The sequence below is a fragment of the Labeo rohita genome, chromosome 2, assembly GCF_022985175.1.
Source record: "Labeo rohita strain BAU-BD-2019 chromosome 2, IGBB_LRoh.1.0, whole genome shotgun sequence".
NCBI classification, from domain to species: domain Eukaryota; kingdom Metazoa; phylum Chordata; class Actinopteri; order Cypriniformes; family Cyprinidae; genus Labeo; species Labeo rohita.
This window is the reverse complement of record NC_066870.1, coordinates 15,853,362-15,874,948: the sequence shown is the minus strand read 5'-3', so window position 1 is coordinate 15,874,948 and position 21,587 is coordinate 15,853,362. Positions and strand designations below refer to the sequence as shown.

Genomic DNA, 21,587 nt, shown 5'->3' with positions numbered 1-21,587 from the left:
ATGAAAGAGAAAACAAAGACAAGAACTAAAAGCGGGGTGAGGGATAAAGAAAGAGGGAGAGAGCCAGAGAAAGAAAGAGCAGGAGGAGTCCCACTTGCTGGGGCTGTGATTTCGGGCCAAACTTACCCCTCGACACCATCTGCCATCATGTCCGCTCCCCTCTGCTCGGCAGCGATGGCCTTGGCATCGGGCATGCCCACCCTCTCCAGGAAACACAGGGTGGGGTCAGCACGCATAGAGTTATACTTCTCGTAGCCTAGCGGAAGAAAAGAGAGCAGCGGTGAACATAAAATATGCATAATTACAGGCTGGGCTGTGGGCTGGGGAGCTATTATTTCCCCTGGTGATGTGAAAGCAGGGAAAAGTATTACTGGTGTGTCAAATGTAGCTTAAAATGAAATTGAAAAAAAAAAATTAAATGTTTAAATAAAACGTTAGTTGCGTGAGGTAGTAAAAACTCCAAACCCCTTTGAAAAGCTACCAAAATATCTTGATATATATAAAAAAAAAAAAAAAAAAAAAAAAAAAAAAAAAAAGTTAATAGAAGATTAACTCGAACCAAAAGAATTTATTTATTTTTTTTAAAGAAACAAAAGGCCGAGCCGAAGGAAAATGCCCGTTGAAACTGTCCAAGCAGAACAGATTCGAGCCTGCGGATCCCTACGGTGCACAACAGGGGAGGCGATTGGCAGGCTGGACCCACTTCAGCTGAGCCGCTGATCAGACGGGGCCCGAGCACCCCCTCCCCCGCTAGAACATCACATTTCAATTAGGATTTATGCGGTGACACATTGTTCCTAACTGCCGCCGCGCCCCGAGCCAAACTGTAATCATGAGGGGGTTTATAGGCCATCACTCTTTCCTCTGCAGTCCAGGCCTGCCACCTCTTCTCTCCCTGTTTCCTCCCCAGACCTCCCTACTGAATTGGGATTATGATTAAGAACAGGCTGCCTGTGTTATACACACGCTCCTGTGTGTGTGTGTGCGTATGTACGGAGGCCAGCTGAGTTAACGAGGTAGCGCAGCGCACCGGGGGAGACCAGAGAGAGAGCTCTCTGTACACACATTTGCGAAAAAGACCAATCTGAGAGAAGCATAAAAGCCCCTCGCCAAGATTAATATCAGTGGCGAGAGCAGTAGACATTATTAAATAAAGCGGCTATTACTATACTTAACACAATTAAAAGTCAGCAGCTGAGAAACCCCTCTCCATCTCTCAAATACAGCTTTTGGCCCGGTTTTGTGCAAAAGATAAATTGGGACAGCTGCGCAGCTTCACAAAAGAAAACAATCACATCCCAAACTGGGAATTCAGCAGGTTCTCCCAGAACACTTCTTAACACTGTGGGTCAATGTTAATAAAATGTGTTGAGAGGTGCCTGTTGCCTCTGATGGATTAGATCTAGGCTCTTTCCCCCATCCATTTTCCCAGCCACCCTCCATCAGCCATTCGGAAAATATCACCAATCAATCTCTAGGTCAACATTAGCAATTATTATCGCCTGTCGGCGCAAACGCACCAATCAGAGAGTGTCAGCTGTGAGGAGGCGGAGCTTACCATGTTTAAAGACGCCGATTAGGAGGGACTTGTCCGCGTCGAGATCCCACCAATCAGTAGGGACGTCGGCGTGGAACGGTTGTGGGATCCAGATATCCAACTCGCTATAAGACAAACAAACACAGGAAAGAGTGATTAAAACCAGGAGATGGCCACAGCGGCACATAATCTAATGAGAGCGGCATTAATGTCTATCTGCAGACATCTGGTAGGAAACGCGAGCATTAGTGAGCCGCATCTCATTTAGGCCCATTTCTCATCTTGTTTATTCAAGGCCAACCTGATTACGGCCAGAGATCTGAGCCACTCGCTTATCTCACCCCATGCACTTGCGTGCACACGCGAGCCCCTTGCAGTCATTAGAACTTCAGTCGAGTCCTTGAGAGCATCAACATGGCGAGCACGTTTGCACATTATAAATGCATGCACATCTGGGTGGGGGTGTTGTCAGAAAGAGGGGGAGAGGAGGAGGAGAAGGTGATGGAGGGAGAGGAAAGATAACAGCAGGCAGGATTCGGTGGAAGGGAATGGAGAGAGATGCCAACCTTGAATCGGTTCCCTCCAGGATTCTGTCGGCGTGGTCTCCGATGACTTCTTGTCGCAGATAGTAGAGCATGCGGACCCGCAGCAGCACTCTGTCAGAGATAGAACGAGCAGGAGAGAAAAAAAAAACAAAAAAAACAGAAAAAAAACAAAGATGAGTTGGGGTTAATGGAGTGACACGCAGTTTGAAAGGAAGGAAAAAGGGACAAAGGGAAGCGGAGAAGGCAGAAAACAAAAGAGTGAGTAAGTTTGGCCAGCTCTGAGCTGTGCCAGCAGCAGTAGCAGCGGCAGCAGCAGCTCTTTGGCATGTGCCACGGCTCATCCATCATGCTGCCAGGGCTGATTAGCCACGCTGCGCGGCAGCCTCCACGCCTGACAGATGGCTGCACATAATCACCTCTGTGTGTGCCGCCTTTCACCCGCTTCCAACAGGTCTGCCTGGCACCTGGCCTGGCACCGCGCCGCTGCGCTTGGGGAGCCGCCCGTACCCACCCTCGCCCCCCCTTCTCCACGCGTACGCACTCCAGCACCTTCATCCTCTCGTTTTCATTTCCTTCCTAATGCTGTTAGGGAAGTTGGGGAGGTGCTAACGGGACGCCTCCAAAGTACAGAGGCAGAAGTTTGCAGTGCGGCGAGCAGATGGTTGGCGGTCTAAGCACCTCGCATTTATCGTCTCGTAACGTTTCCTCAGCTGTTGCTCTGTTCCCCTTCTCTGGATGCACATCAGAGCCAGCAGTGTATACTGTGTTTTGCTTTCTCTCTCTGTCGCTGTCTAGCATTAGGCAGGACACAACAATGCTGGCCTGGCAACAAATTATTTATCAAATGAAACCGGAGAGGCCTCGCAAAACAAAAGACGCAAGCCGGCGGCACACGGGGAATAATGGACGTGCGGGGCGAGAGGCGAAATCATCATCATGTGCGGCCTGATGAGCCGAATGATGAATTATTGAGTGATCTTAAAATCTTTAATTTCAGCGATGAAAAAGATTCCTGTCATTCATTATTTCAGGGACTTGGCAGAAGCCTTTGCCAGAAATATGGGACTTTATTTTTTTTTGCCAGATTCTCTACAGCTGGCCATTTTTTAACTGACATTCATTAGTCAGTCAAAGCTAAACTACAGAGGAGCCAAACAACTTAATGAAACATCTGCACCACAAGGTAACAGCACTAACTCGCTTTTGGACACGTTCGGCTAAACTCGCAAGTTTGCGTCAATTACTTTTTCAACTTGAAAAGCTCTTCAAGCTTTCAAATGCACCTGCTTCTGAGGATATCAGGATTGGAAAGCAAAAGGTTACTTTCAAACAAGACAGCAGCAGATAAACTTTTACACCTGGGCTCTTCACTTTTTGATCATTGGATAAGGATTTTTATCATTACTCAAAAATTGCTGGAATGATTTCTGTTTATATGTCAGGTACAAATATTTAAACTAGTGCACTAACGTTTTCAAAAAAGATTCTTATGGTGTGTTCACACTTGTCATGTTTGGTTCGATTAAAACAAACTCTGGTGCGATTGCTCTGTTGGTGTGGTTCATTTGAGTAAGTGTGAACGGCTCCATCCGAACCCTGGTGTGGACCAAACAAGCAGACCGAGGCCGCTACAAAGATTGGTCTTTGTCCACTTCCAAATGAACTCTGGTGCGGCTCGAATGAAATATGAACACAACATGGACCAAATACAGGAAGTACTGACAAGATGCGATGCTATGTGAGATTTCACGAAGGGAACAAGTGGTGTATCCAACAAAATGAGCAGAGCGCAAACGTGGAGCAACGAGGAGGTAAAGGGCCTTTTATGAGCACTGCGAGTGTGCAGGTGGTGAAAATAAAATCAGACACATGCAACGAGCGCACTAAGTCCAGACGGCATTAGGTGTATCTGACTTAAAGCGGCTCTGAACAGACCGATCAGTGAATGGGTACTCTGATGTCACAACCGCAGCTTCACTAAGTCGAATGCACCTTTTCCTTTTGCTTGTGTTCAGTGAGTTCCGTCACAAAACATACGTCATTCAACTTGACCAATCAGGTTGTGAATGTCTCTCTATGCCTTTAGGTTCCGTATCTTTAGGTTCACTGTCAAAAATGCCAGTGTGAACGCTAAGTGGACCAGGACCAAATACATAACTTTCCTTATTAGTCTGGATGAAATGAACCTAACAAACTGAACTACAAGTGTGAACACAGCCTTAATACAAAGATCGCGTTGGCCTAAAATTTTTACTCCACAAGTACTTTCAATGTGCAAGGTATTGCCAATGAAATATTTAAAGCAGTGGACAACAAGTGGGGGAAAAAAAATGATGTAAAGCATTCCATGTGTCCGTAAAAGTGGGAAAGGGTTGTCTGTATAATGGTACATACTTGTTGCAGTGGTGTTTTAGGTGTCTCTTGTAACTGTCCTCTTGAAGAAGGATGTCAGGATTACAGTCAGCAAGCCAGTCAGCTTGTGGCATGTGAGTTTGAGCAGCCTGCGGCTTCCCCTTCTTTCCTTTACGCCCCCGGGGCACTGGAGCAGACAGTCCTAAAAACCACAGAAATGCCTTAGCACATGAAGAGGCAGATGCTGACAAAGGAAAGAAATGCAGTTCAATTATGAAATCCTACCAGAGTGGTTGGTCAGTGTGCGGCTCTGGCCATCCTCAGTAGGGGTTATGAGGTCCCAAATGAAGCTCTTGATGTTCTCGTCTCCACGGTAGTGAAGCAGGCAGTAGGCCAGGAGTGCGCGGCAGATGGTCTCTACGTCTCGCTCCCTCAGCGGGCGCTTGAAGCGGCCATGGGACAGGATGTCACCCCAGCGGCCCCAGCTACGCACAACAGAAGAGAAGTTAGCCAGAGCAAATATAGCATGTGAAAACTTCGGTTTGTGTCCTTTCAGTTATTTAAAAAATTTTGAACTCTATTTTGAAAAAGTCACTGACAAGACTAGTTAAACTAATTCAAAAAGTGCAGGGGGAAGAAAAAAAAACTAGCACAGTGTCAGGGCTGTTTAAGCATAGTATTACTATGATTGTGCCATTTCTCACAAACCAAAGCAGGAGGGGTGGCACCACTGCATTGCTGGCATGGTGCATGACCATGAGAAGACCCAATGCCCTTGTTATTTGATGGAGTACTCAAGCGCTCTCTAAGCACAGGCCTAAAGGGCTTTTTGGGAAGAGAGAGGGGGGAGAGGTCTGCTCTGATTTCACAGCCCTACACTGCTTTTCCAAAAAAACCATCAGAAGAGACAAAGCCCTCAGACTTGATGGATCTAATTTGCCGTATAGCCCAGGGGTCTAGACGCGTCTGACTGAAAAGAAAAAAAAAAAAATACTGGTCAGACATGGTGCGTGCAGCCAGCCATGATTAGCGCTGAGTGCACTGAGGCCTGGCGCTTAATTAACTGTGTGCGTTAGATAGCGCCGTGTCTGCCACTGCCCCGGGACAAGCAAGCGTGACAAACTCGGCCACTGCACTGGTGGGCTGTGAGCTACCAGATATTCTCATTCCAAATGGAAAACAAGACGAGACAAGGGGAATTTGGATGGCGATAAAACAAAGCAGGAAGCTGAATATCCTGTCTCATGGCACTGGGAAGGACTTCCTGCTAAAGCTGGTTTCCATGGCTAGCTACGATTGAGGGAAATGGAGATCTATTGATGTTTTTAAAGGATATGGCCTGAAAAAGTCTGATGGACAGAATTAGCTGGCAGCAATAATTTTAACATGCATGTTTCTATGTGGGAAACGCATTGGGATTTTTCTGTTTCCCCAGTGGGGGCGATTGTTGCCCTGTAGGGTCATGTATAGTTGGTGCACTCAAAGCAGCTTTTGAGAAAAAAGCATCTGCTAAATGGCAACTAATTATAGGGATAGGCCCCAGGGACTGCTCAAGTGCAAGATGGTGATTTAGCGCAATCTCAGTAAATTTTCAGGCTCGAGCAGCCCACTAAAAAGGAGCACAAAGCTGTTAAAACCAATAACAACACTTTAACATGACCATTTCCAGACTGCACTCACCCATACACCAGCAGGTTCTTCTCCACTCTGAAGCATTCACTACGGGGGTACCCCTGGGTTCGGTCCTGGGGCCTCCGTGGTTTCTGAATGGGCTTGTCTTCTGAGTCGCTCTCAAGCTCTGAATACTCCATCAAATCATCCTCCTTCATAGAACTGTAGTGCCGAGTCTGCTTCCGGACCCGAGGAGTGTCAATCACCAGATTATTCTGACAAGAGAGATACAATCTGGGGTTAGAATGTTCCCTCAAGGGTTTAAAACAGCAGAAATGGATTGTGCACATTCAGCACTTTTAGTACTATACCATAGTAGGAACCATGATATAGATGGCCGCTAGACGGCAAAAATGGAAGACCTCTGCTCAAGGACACATGCAGAAAATACTGTGATAAAGCATTTTTGTTTAGACATAACATGGCGTTTCCCTTCAAGCAGACATAAGCTGCTTAGCGCTTCTAATTCTCCCGAGTGCAAAGAACAGTGGTAATTACAGAAAATGCTTCCCATGGCCAAGTTTAAACAATTTTGCCTTTGCTCAATTACGGCTACATTCCACGCACTGTTAGCCTAGGGAAATCAGCCTCATTAATTATGCCCAGATAGCATATTTATGAGGAGTGACACCACCAAGTGTGGTGGAAACTATCCAGATTTGGATTCACACCATCTTCAGTTATCAATTGTCAGACAGAATTATGAATATCATACCCGTCAAAAGCTGCTAATGCATGACCCCGGCATTAATGAAACAATGAATAATAGTCAGCTGTAAGTGCTCCACACATGATTAAACAAGAGAGAGGTGCTACAGATTAGTGCCTCACTTCACGCAACATCTCCTGTGAGGCATTTCACAGCACAAGATAGCTCTTTTTCGCCGTTAAGTTGCAGCTTACCCTGCCGTTGATCACATCCAGGTCCAGTTCTGCTTTCTTTGCCCATTTCTGCCAAAAATCTGGGTCCTCCAGAGAAATGTCGCTTCTGTTCCCAGAGGCCACAAAACTTGCCTGGTAGGGAAAAAATTAATATAAATAGTGAGATCAGGGACACTTACCCTTTAGGTTGCACTATTTTAAGAGCAAGATGAAATGCTTAGTATGCTTATATGAAGTTAATTATGCAATAACGTTGATAGGTGGATCAATCTTTTTTGTTAACATCATCAATACTTTAGCCACGGCAAAAGACTGAAAGATTTTAAATGTCATCACCTTAGCAAATGTTGAGCCTTTGCCTTCTGATTCAATGGTAATGGTCTGTGTTCGTCTCTGCAAAATCTGATCAATGTCTTCTTCACAGAACTTAGATCCCTCGTCCTCCTCATCCATTAAAGCGCCATATGCTCCTTTCCTCAGAAGGTCCTCAATCTCTTTTTTAGAGAGCTGTTGAACCTAAAAAAGGGGGCAATTAATGAACTTCACATAATACAGATCTCAAATTTACTGTTTTCCTTTTGGCCATTTAATGGAGTTAACAAATTCAGGCAGACGGTAAAAAGGAAAATAAGGCACAGTGCACCGAAATTAGAGGTCTTTCCACTGACTGCCAACATGTGCAAAGTATGTTTGATTAATGAACCATCTGGAACACTGTTTCAGTGAAACACCACAAAATGGTGGCGCTGTGTGCAGTTCATACCCCGTTGGCGGCATTCTCCCTCCCGCTCATGGACTGAAGCACAGCCTTGTCCAATCCTAACTTCAGACTGGCCTTGTCAAACATCTCCCTTTCATAGGAGTTTCTGGTGATCAGGCGGTAAATCTTCACAGCCTTGCTCTGTCCTATCCTGTGGCATCGAGCTTGTGCCTGAAGGCAACAGCACAAAACGGTCACACACACTTGTATATACACACACACTCATCCTAGAAAACTGCTAAGGTTGCAGCAGAGCACTTCCAGCTGAGTTACTAGTTGGAATGCAGCTAAAAGATGCTTTGTGAAATAAAATGGCTTCCGATGAAGGTCCAACATAGTTTCCCCACACACAGGCACCATATATGGTAGGAAATTTCGATGCTTACCTGCAAGTCATTCTGAGGGTTCCAGTCAGAGTCAAATATAATGCAAGTATCAGCTGCAGTTAAGTTAATACCCAGGCCTCCAGCCCTGGTGCACAGCAGGAACACAAAGCGGTCAGAGTCTGGTCGTGAAAAGCGGTCAATAGCTGCCTGGCGGAGATTTCCTCGAACTCTGCCATCAATACGCTCATACGGATACCTAGAGAACAGGAAATGGAGTATTAACTACCATTTTATTAAGAGTTTTCTGTTAACCAAATACTGTTATTTTTTCAGTTTCTAATTGACAATATGAGACTGCACATTGAAACCCATTGTAAGGCGTTTCTATCTCAATTTATTGGCAGTGATATGGGCTCAGGCATCCTACCGTCTCTGGATGAGGTAGTCCTCCAGGATGTCCAGACAGCGCACCATCTGGGAAAAGATGAGCACACGGTGACCCCCAGCCTTCAGTTTGGGGAGCAGCTTGTCTATCAGCACCAGTTTTCCTGCAGCCTGGATCATGGCCTGGAGGTGGAACTCTGGGTGGTCCAAGGGGTGACTCTCCCTGAACTCCTCCATTATCTTCTCTTCAGCTCCTACAGACAGAGAAAAGAGAAATTTCAGTCTGGCTGACTAGAAAATGGTAAACTTTGATTATACATTAAACATAAAACAGGTTTTCTGTTCACACTTAGTTTTACATCTGCTCACCATTGATGAGGTAGGGGTGATTACAGCACTTTCTCAGCTCCATCATGGTGTTCAGCAGGTTGGGAACATTGGATCCTCCACCACCGCTACTGCCGCCGCCGCCTCCACTTTTGGATAGGAAGGCAAAGTTCTTCTCCAAAATGGCACGGTAGTATTTCTTCTGCACATTGGTCAGCTCCACTTCAATGATGGTCTCCTCTTTCGGTGCAAGATTTTTCTCCACGTCCTCCTTCAGTCGACGCAGCATCATGGGCTTCAGGATGCCCTGCAATTTTTGCACCTGAAACAAGAAAATGACCTCCATTTAAAAAAAAACAAAAAAAAAAACCTCCAGGCATCTCTGAAATGCACCACACACAGGTTGTAGTGTTTTAACAATTGCTAATTTCAATACCTGTTCTTCTGTTTTGAGATCTCCAAACTCCTGCATGAAGGTCGACTCAGAGGGAAACCTGTCAGGCTCCAGGAAATTAAGGAGACTGAAGAGTTCCTCCACTGTGTTTTGCAGTGGGGTTCCAGTAAGCAGGACTTTGTGTTCCTATGGACGATAGTGAATCTCTTTAAGTGACTGTTCTTTTTAAACACAAAAAAAAAAAAATAATAATAAAATAAAATAAAAATTCCTACAGATACTGTACTGCTTTAATGATTTGATGTTTTATACATTCAAGAAAAAAAATCTGAAAAAAGATTAGCAAAACCGTTCCAATATCCTGAAACAAATGATTCGCATAAGCAAAGTCCCGAATTGAATTAAATGATTCACGATCTGAGCTTCAAGGTTCAGATCTAATTCAAATTCACGATCCATGCTCCGAAGTCCCACTCTGAATAATGATTTACGAACCATCATTTCAGATCAGTACTCGAAGTGCTGGATCGTGAATCATTTTACTTAGGAACTTTGTGTATCACAAATCATTTAATTTCAATCATTCGAGTCGCAAAATGATTCACGAATTCACAAAATCAAATGATTCGAGATACGTGATCCGAAGCCACGACCTGAAACAAATGATTCACCATCCGCAATTTGAAGTCCCGATCTAAAACAAATGATTCGTGATATGCAATCCGATTGGAGCACTTTGAAACAGTGAATCATTTTGCGATTGGTTTAACACATTCAGAGTTTTGAAAAGCTGTTTCACGTATATATAACTATACGTGCTTTTTAAAATCATTACACGCGATATAGAAATTAAAGTTTGAATCAGTCTGAGCGGTTCCGATTCAATAAGGCATTCAGATAAATTTTTGAATTGACAGATTCTTCAAAAACTTCAAAAATAGTTCTATGAATTCCCCCCCCCGCCCAGCTTTTATTATTTTTGCTCTATGACTTCATTTGTGATATTTCCAAAGCTTGAAAATATTAAAATTCCCTGATACTTCCAGATTTACTAGCACCGTGGGAACCCTGGATCTAGTAAAAGTGACAACAGAGCGACATTTACACCTGGTTATTTTCAGCAAAATCCCGTTCTTATGTAGAAGGGGAAGCACTAACCATGTCCATCATCTTTAGGCCCTCAAGCAGCTTGCAATTCCTGTTCTTGAGCCTATGAGCCTCATCAATGATCACACAGCGCCACGGCACACTCCGTAGCTCGGGGCAGTCCGTCAGGATCATCTCAAACGTGGTGATGATTGCATGGAATTTGTATGCTCCCTTTATTACACGACCCTGCAGAAAGACAGCATTTGGTTGCGATGAAGGCCACTTGAGAACACAACCCTATGTATAGAGTCACATACAAAGATATAAAATGCGTAGCAAATGACAGAAGTAGCACTACACACCTGTGTGTCTCTGTAGTACATCTCGTAAGCCTGAATAGTCTTTCGGCTGGCCTGGCTTCCGTGATAAACCACTACGTTTAGCTCAGTCCACGTCCTGAACTCCCTCTCCCAATTGGGAATGGTGGAAAGAGGTGCAATCACCAGGAAAGGACCGTGGATTCCCTTCAGGTATATCTCGTAGAGGAATGTGATGGACTGGATTGTTTTGCCAAGGCCCATTTCATCGGCTAGAATGCAGTTTCGTCTGAGAACAGAAACAAAAAGTGCTGGTAAGAATATGAATTTTCATACAGAGGCTATGGTATCAAAAAAGCGCTTCAGTCCGTGTCTGAGTGAGCAGTGCAGCTGGACGGCTGGGTAATTGCATACATACGTGTTGTACCAGTTGAAGAGCAGCCAGTTGACTCCCTCCAGCTGGTATTCCCTGAGCGCATTGCCGTTTTTATATTCTCTGGAACTCTCGGATTTCTGCCAGTCGCTGGCGGGAGGTCGCTCCTGTTTCAAATAAAACAATTCCCGTTAGTGGTTTCCGTGCAACCGCAAGAACGTGGCCCTCTCCCCTCACTTGCTCAGCACTCCAAAGAGAAAATAAAGAGAGGGCTAGAGGAGTGCCAGCTCTTACCACGCGCTTCAGCTGCGGCTCACGCTCCATCACTCTCTCGAACTCCTCAATCTTCCCTTGGTCGATGTCAGCTTTTAACTCCCACGTGCTGTCCTCGTAGGGCAAGGAGCACCACTTCACCAGGTACAAAGTTACAAGCTGCAGAAACACACATCAAAACAACAGTTATCCAAAAGAGGGTTCTCACATGTTTCTAAATTTTCTGGGGGCGGTCTGACTGACATCTTCACACAGCCGCAAAATGTCTACTAAGAGCTTTAATCAAAGGTAATCTATGGTGTTTTGAAAGACAGATGGTTTGAGAACGACTGAAGTGGATGGATAAGAGAGAGAAGTCATACCTCTCCATTTTCATCGGTGCTTTCAGACACATCCAGAACCCTGTCCACCTCCACATAATCTGGGTTGAAGGGCTCATCATCCATCTGTCAATAAGTGTGTGATTGATTGGTTAGATGGAGCATTGCAGAACAGTGGCTTCATTGCTGCTTGAGCCGCAACTACTACGAGCCTTGAAACGAGAATCTAGCAGGTGGAATATTTTCAGAGCTTTCTGATGTGGGTGGCATAAATCTCTCCGGGAAAACCCCACCGGGGTTTGATTGAAAAGCCCTTTTGAATGTAGTGTAGAGTTGCAAACCAGAAATGAAAGTCATGACATACATTTCAGCGCAACTGCTTGAATTACTTAACGTGTGAGCTGAACTAGGCAGCATGTGCCGAGAGATTGTGTACAACAGAGATAAGAGCTTAAAGTGAGCTGTTTTATTGCCTCAGCATGGATGTTGTTCAAGAAGCCACCATAATACCAGCACAACAGACCACTGTTGAGCATACATACTGCCACCATTATCAGTGAGGGCCATAAAATGAGAGGGGGAAAAAACAGAATGAGGGGAAAAAAAAAAAAAAAAAAAAAGAACAAAATGGTGGATGACAAGGAAAATGGAGGGCTGATGCTAACCTCACTTAGGAAGTTACTGAGGGCCTGCTTTGCCTTGAACCTCTTGACCTTCTGCTGGATTCTCTTATCCTTCTCCAGCTCTTCGATGTCTGACCAGCGACAATGCAGGTAAGAGCTGAAAAGCCAAACAATAAAGTCATTTCCTGGATGATCTCAGCAAAACTATAGTCCAGAAATTATGTCAGATAAACGAAACTTAAGATGTGTGTAGAAGCGCAGTAATTTTGTTCTTAATTAGCAAGTGTATGATTCATCAGCACGAGTAGTTTTTGACATCATACTTCGATTAGTAGCTTGTTAGGATTTAACCATTTAAATCTATTCATTCTACAACACCCTTCATTTTACAAAAAAAATATATTGGAAGGCATGCTATAACAGATACTCACAAGCCTTTGAATTTGACATAAAACTCCTCAACGTTAACCTCTTCGCCAGACGCCAACTGTAGAATAAAGAGTAAAAACATTTGGTGATCAAAAAGCATGTCTGTAACAAGTTTGGAGCCTTCAGATCACTAGTGTGCATACTTTCCACTCATTTCCTGTGACAAACTATGCGTTTTGGCATTGCTCTCAACTGTAATGCCCCAGGACAAAAGTAGTAGACAGGGAGGAGATAAAAACAAAAAAAAAATAAATAAAAGAGCAATCCTCCTCCTATTCTCTTTCTCCAGCTAGTAGTATACTGCGCGGCTGAGTCATGAATCACTTCAGCTCCTCTACCACACACAGCCCCATTCACAGGGAGCTGACCCGGGGCCTGGCTTCCTGCCAAAACCACAGCGCTACGGCAGACGCCAAACCTACCATTTCCTCGGGCGGGAGCCCATTTGCAGCTGCGCTACTAAGAGCCATGCACGGCGTATTATTTTTGGCCAGGCTTTGTTTTGTGGAGCTGTTTCAAAGGAGTAACGTTGCACGCTGCCACTGTCTGCGTCTAAGGGCCTGAGATTAATCACGCTGAGAGACAGTTTATTCTTACATGGCTTCATCTCAAGACCTTGCGCCGGCTTTGCTCTGAACCGGCCACGGCCTTTACTGGATTAATAACACTACTGTCAGGCCGAAGACAATATCGGCCCACTTAGGCATCTTCCTGGCAATCACAGGGTCTGGGGCAGGATTTGAGACAGCTGTTAGGTGTAATCTGCTCTGATCCTGTAGACAGCAGCGGTTAAAGCTCATGTGAGCGGCTTTCGACGGCTCAGCTCACCTCTTTCTTTCCCACGCGCATCCCCATGATCTTTTCCACCACAGGGCCCTCCGCATCCGGCAACTCCTACAGCACACACGTGGGAATGAAGGACACGGAGTCAGTGTGAGAACATCCATCATGCATAACAAACAGCAGGTTACATCAGCAGATTTCCAACTCTACTGTGGGGATTGTTAATTAGTATAATCATACATTTGAAATCTGTAAGTTCTCAAAATAATGACCTGCTGCTCAGAAGTGGCTGAAGGAGACTTTGGTCCGGTAGAATCATCTCCATCGTCATCATCATCAGAGATTCTGAACTCAAGGTCCTCAGTGTAGCGTTTCCTCTTCACTTGCCGACTAGATCGCCTCTTCTGTAATCAACGTACATACACACAAAAAATTACCAAAAAAAGAAAAAATGTATACAACAGGGTTCGTACAGATACTGTAAAATGAAACAGAGTGAAGTGAAATCACTCAGAAATCCTAATCTGAAACAAATGATTCATGAAATGCACTGAACTGAGTCAAAGTCCTGAACTGAATCAAATGATTTGCAAACCAGCACCAAAGTCTTGATCTGAATCAAATGATTCCCAATCCATGCTTTAAAGTTCCAACGTGAAGCGAAAGATTCGCAAACCAGCTGCAAATTTCCAATCTAAATCAAATGATTTGTGATACGCAATCTGAACACCCAATTTGAATCAAATGATTCACGATACACGATCAAATTAGAGCGCTTCGAAACAGTGAATCACTTTGCAATGCAATGGTTTAACTGATTCAGAGTTTCGAAAAACTCGGGTTCACCCATCACTACGTGCTTTTTAAAACTGCTACAAGCAATGTCGAAATTCAAAAATGATTGGCTCTTTTAATTTGATCAGTTTTTTACTAGTGAATCACTTGAATTGAATGATCGAAGTAACAAGTTTGAATCAATCGGAGCAGTTCCAGCATAAATGACTCGACTGATTCAGTTCATCTATTCCTCTTTTCACATTTTTTTAGCCATGTTTATGTGAGAGAAGGAACACAAAGTATTTTGTTTTTTGAACTGCATGAATTTTGCGAGACAACAATACATTGTTTTTTAATGATTTAAGCACTTTTTTTAGTACCTCTTCAGTAATATTGCCATTTTCAAGGGTTTTCCAGGCCTTAAATTTCAAAAAGTCAAATTCAAGCACTTCCAAGTACTTCAAGCACCTTGTATGAACCCTGATACAAATAACTGGCCATAATTTTTTTTGTATGTGTATACTCAAATCACATATCATGCGCCCCCACTTGTATTAGGTAGAATAATGACGCTGATAAAATATCTAGTCAATCTTTAGGTATCGGTTTTAACCACTGAAAAAAAACCATAACGGTCGACCACCAGAAAAAGACAGAAAAGGCACTCAAACAGTTTTTTTTTGCTTGTTTTTTTTGTTTGTTTGTTTTTTTTAACAGACGAAACAACTTTATTAGACAAATGCCAAGTGAGAGCTTCAGCAATATTTACCTGAACACCATCATCTTCCTCTTCCTCCGGTGATGGTGGCGGTGATTTCTCCACATCAGAGGTGACGGAGGGCTCTCTCTTGCGCTTTGTGTCTTTCTTGGTGCTGTTACTGGACTCCGTGTCAGACTTTTTAGCACTGTGGGTGAACACAGAGGTTTGGTTAATGTAACAGTCACACCAATAAACCACAGATTTGTCTGGCTCATGTCAAACCATTACACTGTTTAGACATAGTAAACAACAACAGCAAACAACCAGTCCAGTCACACCAGTCCAAAAACATTTCTTCAATAGAATATATAATTTTTAGAAATTATAATTTCTTTAATGTAATTTATATAAATGCATAAGGGATTGTAATTTTTATTCAGTTTAACCCTCAGATTTCAAATGTTCAAATAGTTGTATCACAGCGAAATATTGTCCTATCCTAACAAACCATACACCAATGGTTTGAGATCATGTATAAATTTCAATTTAAAAAAAAAAAAAAAAAAAAAATTGACCCTTAAGTCCAGGGTCACATATGGCCAACATTAATTCAATGCCTGTACGCATGAAAGAAAATTATGGCTGTCTACAGTTTTTGTACTTTTCCCAAACTACTTTATGTTCACACATACAGAAGAGGGGAGAAGCCCTTCCCTTCTGAAGTTTGGTTTCAGACACACAAATGAGGGAATGAGAGGAAAGCCTAGAACTAGTTAACTCCACTTCCAGTTCAGAGTCGCGCTCTCTCCCTGCCACAGATTACACAATGCCCTGGAGGCTCTCGCGCTCGCTCGCTCTGGGGCCCCCCTCTCTTTTCATTCGCACGCCAAGAGCAATCAAATCGCCCTGGTAACCGGCGGTCACGTGACCCGCACCTGTTCCTCTGGCTGGACGCCACTGGCTAAAGCCATCTGCTAGCCTCAGTCAGAGTCTCTCTCTCCAACACTCCTCAAGCACCTGCAGCCGCACCGCTCTGTGGCTTTGGGTTTCATACTGTCACTGCTCAGCAAACACAGCCAGAAATAAGGAGGAGGAAAAAAAAAAAAAGAAGGCACACACAAAAGGAAGAAAGAAAAAAAGGATAGAAGCCACGAGGGCAGGAAGAACACTCAGTTTAGGGGGAGGGATGACAGGCTTCCTTTCGATGGCTGACCTTTATAAATCATAAAAGGCAAAGAGCTGCTATAGGACGCAGGACACGCTGAAGATCCAGTCGAACGGGCCAGCAGGGTGGGCCGTGGCGCGTGTAGTCTTTGAGGTGAACGGGCACAGAGAGAGAGGGGCTAATTGGCATTAGTAGGGGAGGACGCAGGCCCCGCTGCAGGTTTGTATGAGCCACACCGCTCCAGTGCTGACACTCAGGAGGAGGAGAGAGGGCCAGGGGGTTAATGGGACACCTGCCGTCGCCAGTGAGATGACTCATCTTCAGCTGGACCCCCCCACGGTGCTCGCTCTAACAGCAGCTGCTCACACGTATACACACACACACACACACACACACACACGACTGTTTACCCTCAACAGCTCTTTCGCAGCATTGCACAGGCACAAACGTAAACACACATACCCAAACAAGGACATAAAACAGCAAAGAACGAACATGCTACGACAAGTTAACTAACGCAAACAAAAACGTGCGCCTGTGTCCTTCAAAGCGAGCAGGCTAATTAGGAACCACCAGACAAAACAAGGTCACTTTTTTTTTTTTTTTTTTTTTTTTTTGTTGTTTTAAAAAGGAGGAAGACGAGACTTGTACACCCTGTTAGTCAGAGTGCTAGTGAGTGGAATCAAAGGGGGCGGTGCAATTAAAATCACGCCAAAACGTGCCTGAATTAGGGGAGGGGAAATGCCTAAGAGTGTGGGACTGTGAGGGAGAATGTGTGGAAAGAGGATGTGAGTGGGTGAGTTGAGATATGTGAGAGAAGGAACACAAACTGTGCCGTGGAATGAGAGGAAGGGCTAGAAAGAGACTCGGCAGAAGGATCGCAAGCGTGTGATAATAGTGGAAAAGGACAGTGTAGGCATGCAAGAGAGTGTGAAAGCGTTAGAGGCCCAGTTGAGGAGAAACACAGGAAGAGAGTCGGGGGGAAGCAACGGCGTTGCAGCTTGTGCTCTAAGAGCAAGGTCACTCATGTTGGGGAGCCATTCAATTACTCGGCATCACTGAAGAAGCAGATTTATTACTTGAAGTGCAACCATGCATGGAGACGAACATGACTCGTGCATTTTCAAAAACACCTTAAGTTGGTTAAATTCCCAAGAGACTATTTAAGAAACTTTTTTTTTTTAGCCTTTTAAAAAAAGTTTCAAAACATAGGGTGCATAGCGTGAGGGGCGGCTCTTTGTTTTAAGCGAGTCTTTGATGGACGGCGATGTGAGTCTTCACTCTTGCTTGTCCCCCAGTGGATGCGCATTCAGAGTTCAGCACAATCGTTTGGTCTTTTGAGGCGGTGGCCTGTCTGATCACCAAAGTAGCAACAAGACTACACAAGAACTGTGTAAGCCCTGGTGGGACAGGCCTGCCAGTCTTAAAAAGATAAAATAAACAGAGAGGACAAATTTGGATGCTTGGCCCTTTCCTTCTGTTGTGCCATCCACCTCTCTGCACTTTGTCTTTGAGGTTCAATGTCACACAGAATCCAACTTTTTTTTTTTTCCGCCGGAGCCTGGAGGGAAGACAAGGCGGAGCACTTGTTTGAGGACAAATAAGCAAGCAGTCTGGCGTAAAGGTGCTGTAGTTACACTCGTGAGCACAAACAGGCATGCTGGTCCCGCAAGCGAGGAGCTTTGAGTACACACATTGCAGCACTTCCTATGCAACCGCGACTGTTGTGGTTTTCGTATCTGAGCGCACAGGATGTAGCTAAGATAATCTGCGAAAGAGAAAAAGAGGCTCTGCTTCGACACAAGATGGAAATCAAAGGGTCGACGGAACTGCCCACCCAGGTTACGTGGTTATGCAGTTAGAAAACAACCCCACCGACTGAAATGGGGGCTTTGCTATAGTTGCTTGGAAACCTGCCAATAAATTGAAGGTGAGAGGTGTGTATTTGCAATGCAAAGTAGTTTTCTCGTGGGGGGAAAGAGCCACATGCAATGCAGCACTGAGGAGGGATCTTTCTGAAGTGTTTGATGCCTCCGTGTGTGTATACGGAAAACAAACCTGGGCACACAGACGCGTTCACATTTTACCCTGGGTGCGGCCTGAGAATGACTATTTATAGTTGTACTTTCTTTGTCAGATAAGAACGCCAACAGATACGAGGCCAAGACCTAACGTCCAACCTAGTTTCCCATACTCCACTCGCATGAAAACACTAACTAAACAAGGAAAATGTTAAAAGCGCTGATAAGACAAACAAATGGAGATGGGGGAAGGGACGTGAATGACACACTCACATCAAATGCGAGATGTAGCCCACTTTTTGAGAAATGGGGCCACACGGTTTAAAAAACTATCCACTGGGGCTCGGCAACGCCACACATCCAGCTCTGTAGCAGATTTGGTCAAATTCAGGCCGGCATGATTAATGAGACAGCATTGTGGACTAACTAGCATTAGGTGCCATTTTGAATGGAGACATCCCCCCTCCCCTTTTCCTTTTTCGCAAACACACACACACTTTTGTCCCTCCTCCCCCTTCAGATGACCTACTGCTCTGGCACTGCGCTGCAGATGCGCTCGCTTTGGCCCGGCCCTTTTCCTCTGGATGAAAGGGACGCGGCGGTGGAGTGACGGGGCTTCGGTTGGGCGGGGGGAGGAGGATGAGGTTAAGGGGGAAGGCTGACACATTCCTCAGCCGGATCATGTTACTACCTCCGCTAGAGGAAAAATGGCCATGCAACCTTGCTCTGCATATTCAGGATGGATGCATTTTCTCTTTTTCTTTTTTGAGGGGGATGGTAGTCAACAGAAAAAAAAAAAAAAGGAAGGGGAGCATCATTTAAATCTGATAAGCACTGTTATTGTGTGAACTGTATCTAGAAGAGAGATGGTTTATAGTGCACTGTTTTAGGCAATGTTAATAACAAAAACAATGACTATACGAGTTCTTCACAGAACAAATGACCAGCAAAGATGACATGTGACTGTCATTTTACAGGCCTCAGAAAGGTGTTTTATCAGAAAGGTGCCAAGTTTGTGGTTTTGCTTTTGCAATTCAAAGCAAAAAAAAAAAAAAAGAAAAAAAAAAAAAAGAAAAAAAAAAAAGAAGCTGAAGCAAGTCTTAGACAATTTCAAGTTCCTTGTGTCTCGAAAGAGTAATAAAACAGAACAACTTTGAACTGACTGAACTCTGATAGCAACATCAGCTTGTACCAGACCTAGAAAACAACTCGTACTAAACATATCTACAGTTCAATGAACCAGATGATCACATGAGGCTTTGCGACTCTATCCACATCAGTACACAAGTAAGCACATATAGCAAAGATGGAGATATCACATTTGGAAGCTCATGTAAATGTGTGACCCTGGACCAGTCTCAAGCTGCTTGGCTATATTTGTAGCAACAGACAACAATACATTGAATGGGCCAAAAATCAAAGAAAATGTTTCATGAAAATATTTTGTAAATTTCCTACTGCAAATATTAGTGCTGTCAAATGATTAATCACATCCAAAATAAAAGCTTTTGTTCACATAATGTGTGTACACTGTATATATATATATATATATAAAAAAAAAATTAAAAAAAAATATATATATATAAACAAACAAAAATAAATAAATAAATAATATATAATATATATATATATATATATATATATATATATACACATATACACACACAGTACACGCATAAATTATGTAAACAAACTTATTTAGATGCACTAGTACTGCACCAGCACTAGTAAATATATCAAATGTAAATATATATAATTCCTAAGAATTTCATTTGGACAACTTTAACAGTGATCTTCTCAATATTTTGATTTTTTGCACTCTCAAATTCCAGGTTTTTAAATAGTTAAATCTCGGCTAAATATTCTCCTATCCCAACCAAAACCAATCAATGGAAAGCATATTTATTCAGCTCTCAGATCATGTATAAATCTCAATTTAAAAATTGGCCCTTATAACTGGCTTTTTGGTCCAGTGTCACCTATGGGGTACATTTACAACTTTTAAAACGCACAAAATGCAGATAAAACTGATTTTTAAAGGCTCATATTTTGCATACCTGGGCTTTTTGGAGCTCTTAGGCTTCGGGGTGGTCGTCTTCACTTTTTTCTCCTTAGGTTCCTTAGGTTCTTTGGGTGTCTTGGGAGTCTTCGGAGTTTTGGGAGTCTTGGGCTCTTTCGGTTCCTTGGGCTCCTTCTCCTTTGGTTTCTTTTTGCTCTTCTTTTCAATGACAGACTGTTCGACAGGAGTCATAAGAGAGTCTCCCTCGTTTATCAGAGAAGCCGCATCTCCTCCGGCCTCACCGCTGATGTCGTTACCCTCCTGGCCTTCGCTTGTCTTGGCTTTCTTCTTTTTCTTCTTTTTTGGCTTGAGCTCGCTCTCCGTCTGCTGTATGTCACAGTTGGCTGGTTGGAGGTTTGGGCCCGAGGCAGGTGTCTTACTAGATGTTATCATCTCCAGGGAAGGGTCTGATGGAGAATGCTGATGACGAGGAGAAAGAAAGACAATGAAGAAATATAAGCAAGACAGGAGACAACTAGAGGACTTCCTTCCTGCATTTTTGCATTTTTCACAGCCACAAAGAAGCCAAACAAAGTCAAACATTTTTATCCTCCAGAAAATCTAGAAAAGGAGGTGGAAAAGTGAATAACATTTCAACACTTCACAATTTTATGTACTCAGCAGCAGGGGCAGCTGGTTGTCGGCCCTTGAGGCATGCCATGTTATACTTGGTTTGATTCCCTTTGCTCCCATTAATGCCAGTGTTAGCCGTACAAAACGCAGAGAGGTTTTTGCCTCTCTCCTTGCAGTTATCTCTGTTCCCCTTTCCATTCATGGCAAAGACAGACTGACAGGAAACATGTTGGCAGCTGTGCTAAGCGTCCAGCTTCCCAGAGTCCCTGCAGCAGATGGGACTGAGGCATTATGACACTAATAAATTATATCTATACTTCATAAACGCCTCGGTTTTAGACGTCAGCAAATTTAATGCAATATGCTACAGCTTTCAAAAGCCACACGCACAAAAACGGCCTGGTGAAAGCAGTTTCCATCGTGGCAAATCAGGAAGAACATTGTGTATTCTCTAGAAGCCATGTGTTGATTCTAGACTTGAGTTTTATTGCATACCATGCACTTCGCTTTTAAAACAAAAGACTTTGTAAACCACATCATTGTGGTGATGAAATGCATATTTCCTGTAAACAACAGCATGAGAAATAAGGGTGCACCATGCATGCCAAACAGTGGCAAGGTCACAGAAAATGCCCAACACCCAGTCCAACGGTGATCATTAGAGCAGCTGGAACAGCGTGTGTTCTGCCGCCGCTTTAACGGATAAATGTCTCTCCTCTTGCCAAGCCTCCCCAATAATCAATTGCATGAATGACAATAGGCCTACCGCACGCGCTCTCTGCATTTCTAATTTGACAGCAGCAGTCCAGAATACAATATGTTCAATATAGGATTTCATCTCTCGGAGGGGGAGACTGACGTGTCAGTTAATCTAGCAGGCAAAGTGCTCACTCGGTGAGCTAAATAC

General features: G+C 43.9%; 1 protein-coding gene across 3 annotated transcripts in view; it reads right to left on the bottom strand.

Annotated features, from left to right (window-relative positions):
- chd7 (chromodomain helicase DNA binding protein 7) overlaps positions 1–21,587 on the bottom strand; it is a 47,783-nt gene that overhangs the window by 10,275 nt on the left and 15,921 nt on the right. For all 3 annotated transcript variants that reach the window (XM_051126744.1, XM_051126760.1, XM_051126752.1), the window contains exons 3-26: positions 20,106–20,527; positions 14,932–15,067; positions 13,658–13,789; positions 13,431–13,496; positions 12,605–12,660; positions 12,216–12,330; positions 11,593–11,676; positions 11,252–11,389; positions 11,003–11,124; positions 10,630–10,873; positions 10,337–10,513; positions 9,221–9,364; positions 8,827–9,106; positions 8,501–8,711; positions 8,134–8,329; positions 7,751–7,918; positions 7,324–7,503; positions 7,009–7,119; positions 6,115–6,320; positions 4,720–4,919; positions 4,477–4,636; positions 2,104–2,193; positions 1,559–1,662; positions 127–256 (exon numbers count right to left, since the gene is read on the bottom strand). In XM_051126744.1, coding sequence (XP_050982701.1) covers positions 127–256; positions 1,559–1,662; positions 2,104–2,193; positions 4,477–4,636; positions 4,720–4,919; positions 6,115–6,320; positions 7,009–7,119; positions 7,324–7,503; positions 7,751–7,918; positions 8,134–8,329; positions 8,501–8,711; positions 8,827–9,106; positions 9,221–9,364; positions 10,337–10,513; positions 10,630–10,873; positions 11,003–11,124; positions 11,252–11,389; positions 11,593–11,676; positions 12,216–12,330; positions 12,605–12,660; positions 13,431–13,496; positions 13,658–13,789; positions 14,932–15,067; positions 20,106–20,527 — 3,872 coding nt within the window. The remainder of the gene's footprint in view (positions 1–126; positions 257–1,558; positions 1,663–2,103; positions 2,194–4,476; positions 4,637–4,719; positions 4,920–6,114; positions 6,321–7,008; positions 7,120–7,323; positions 7,504–7,750; positions 7,919–8,133; positions 8,330–8,500; positions 8,712–8,826; positions 9,107–9,220; positions 9,365–10,336; positions 10,514–10,629; positions 10,874–11,002; positions 11,125–11,251; positions 11,390–11,592; positions 11,677–12,215; positions 12,331–12,604; positions 12,661–13,430; positions 13,497–13,657; positions 13,790–14,931; positions 15,068–20,105; positions 20,528–21,587) is intronic.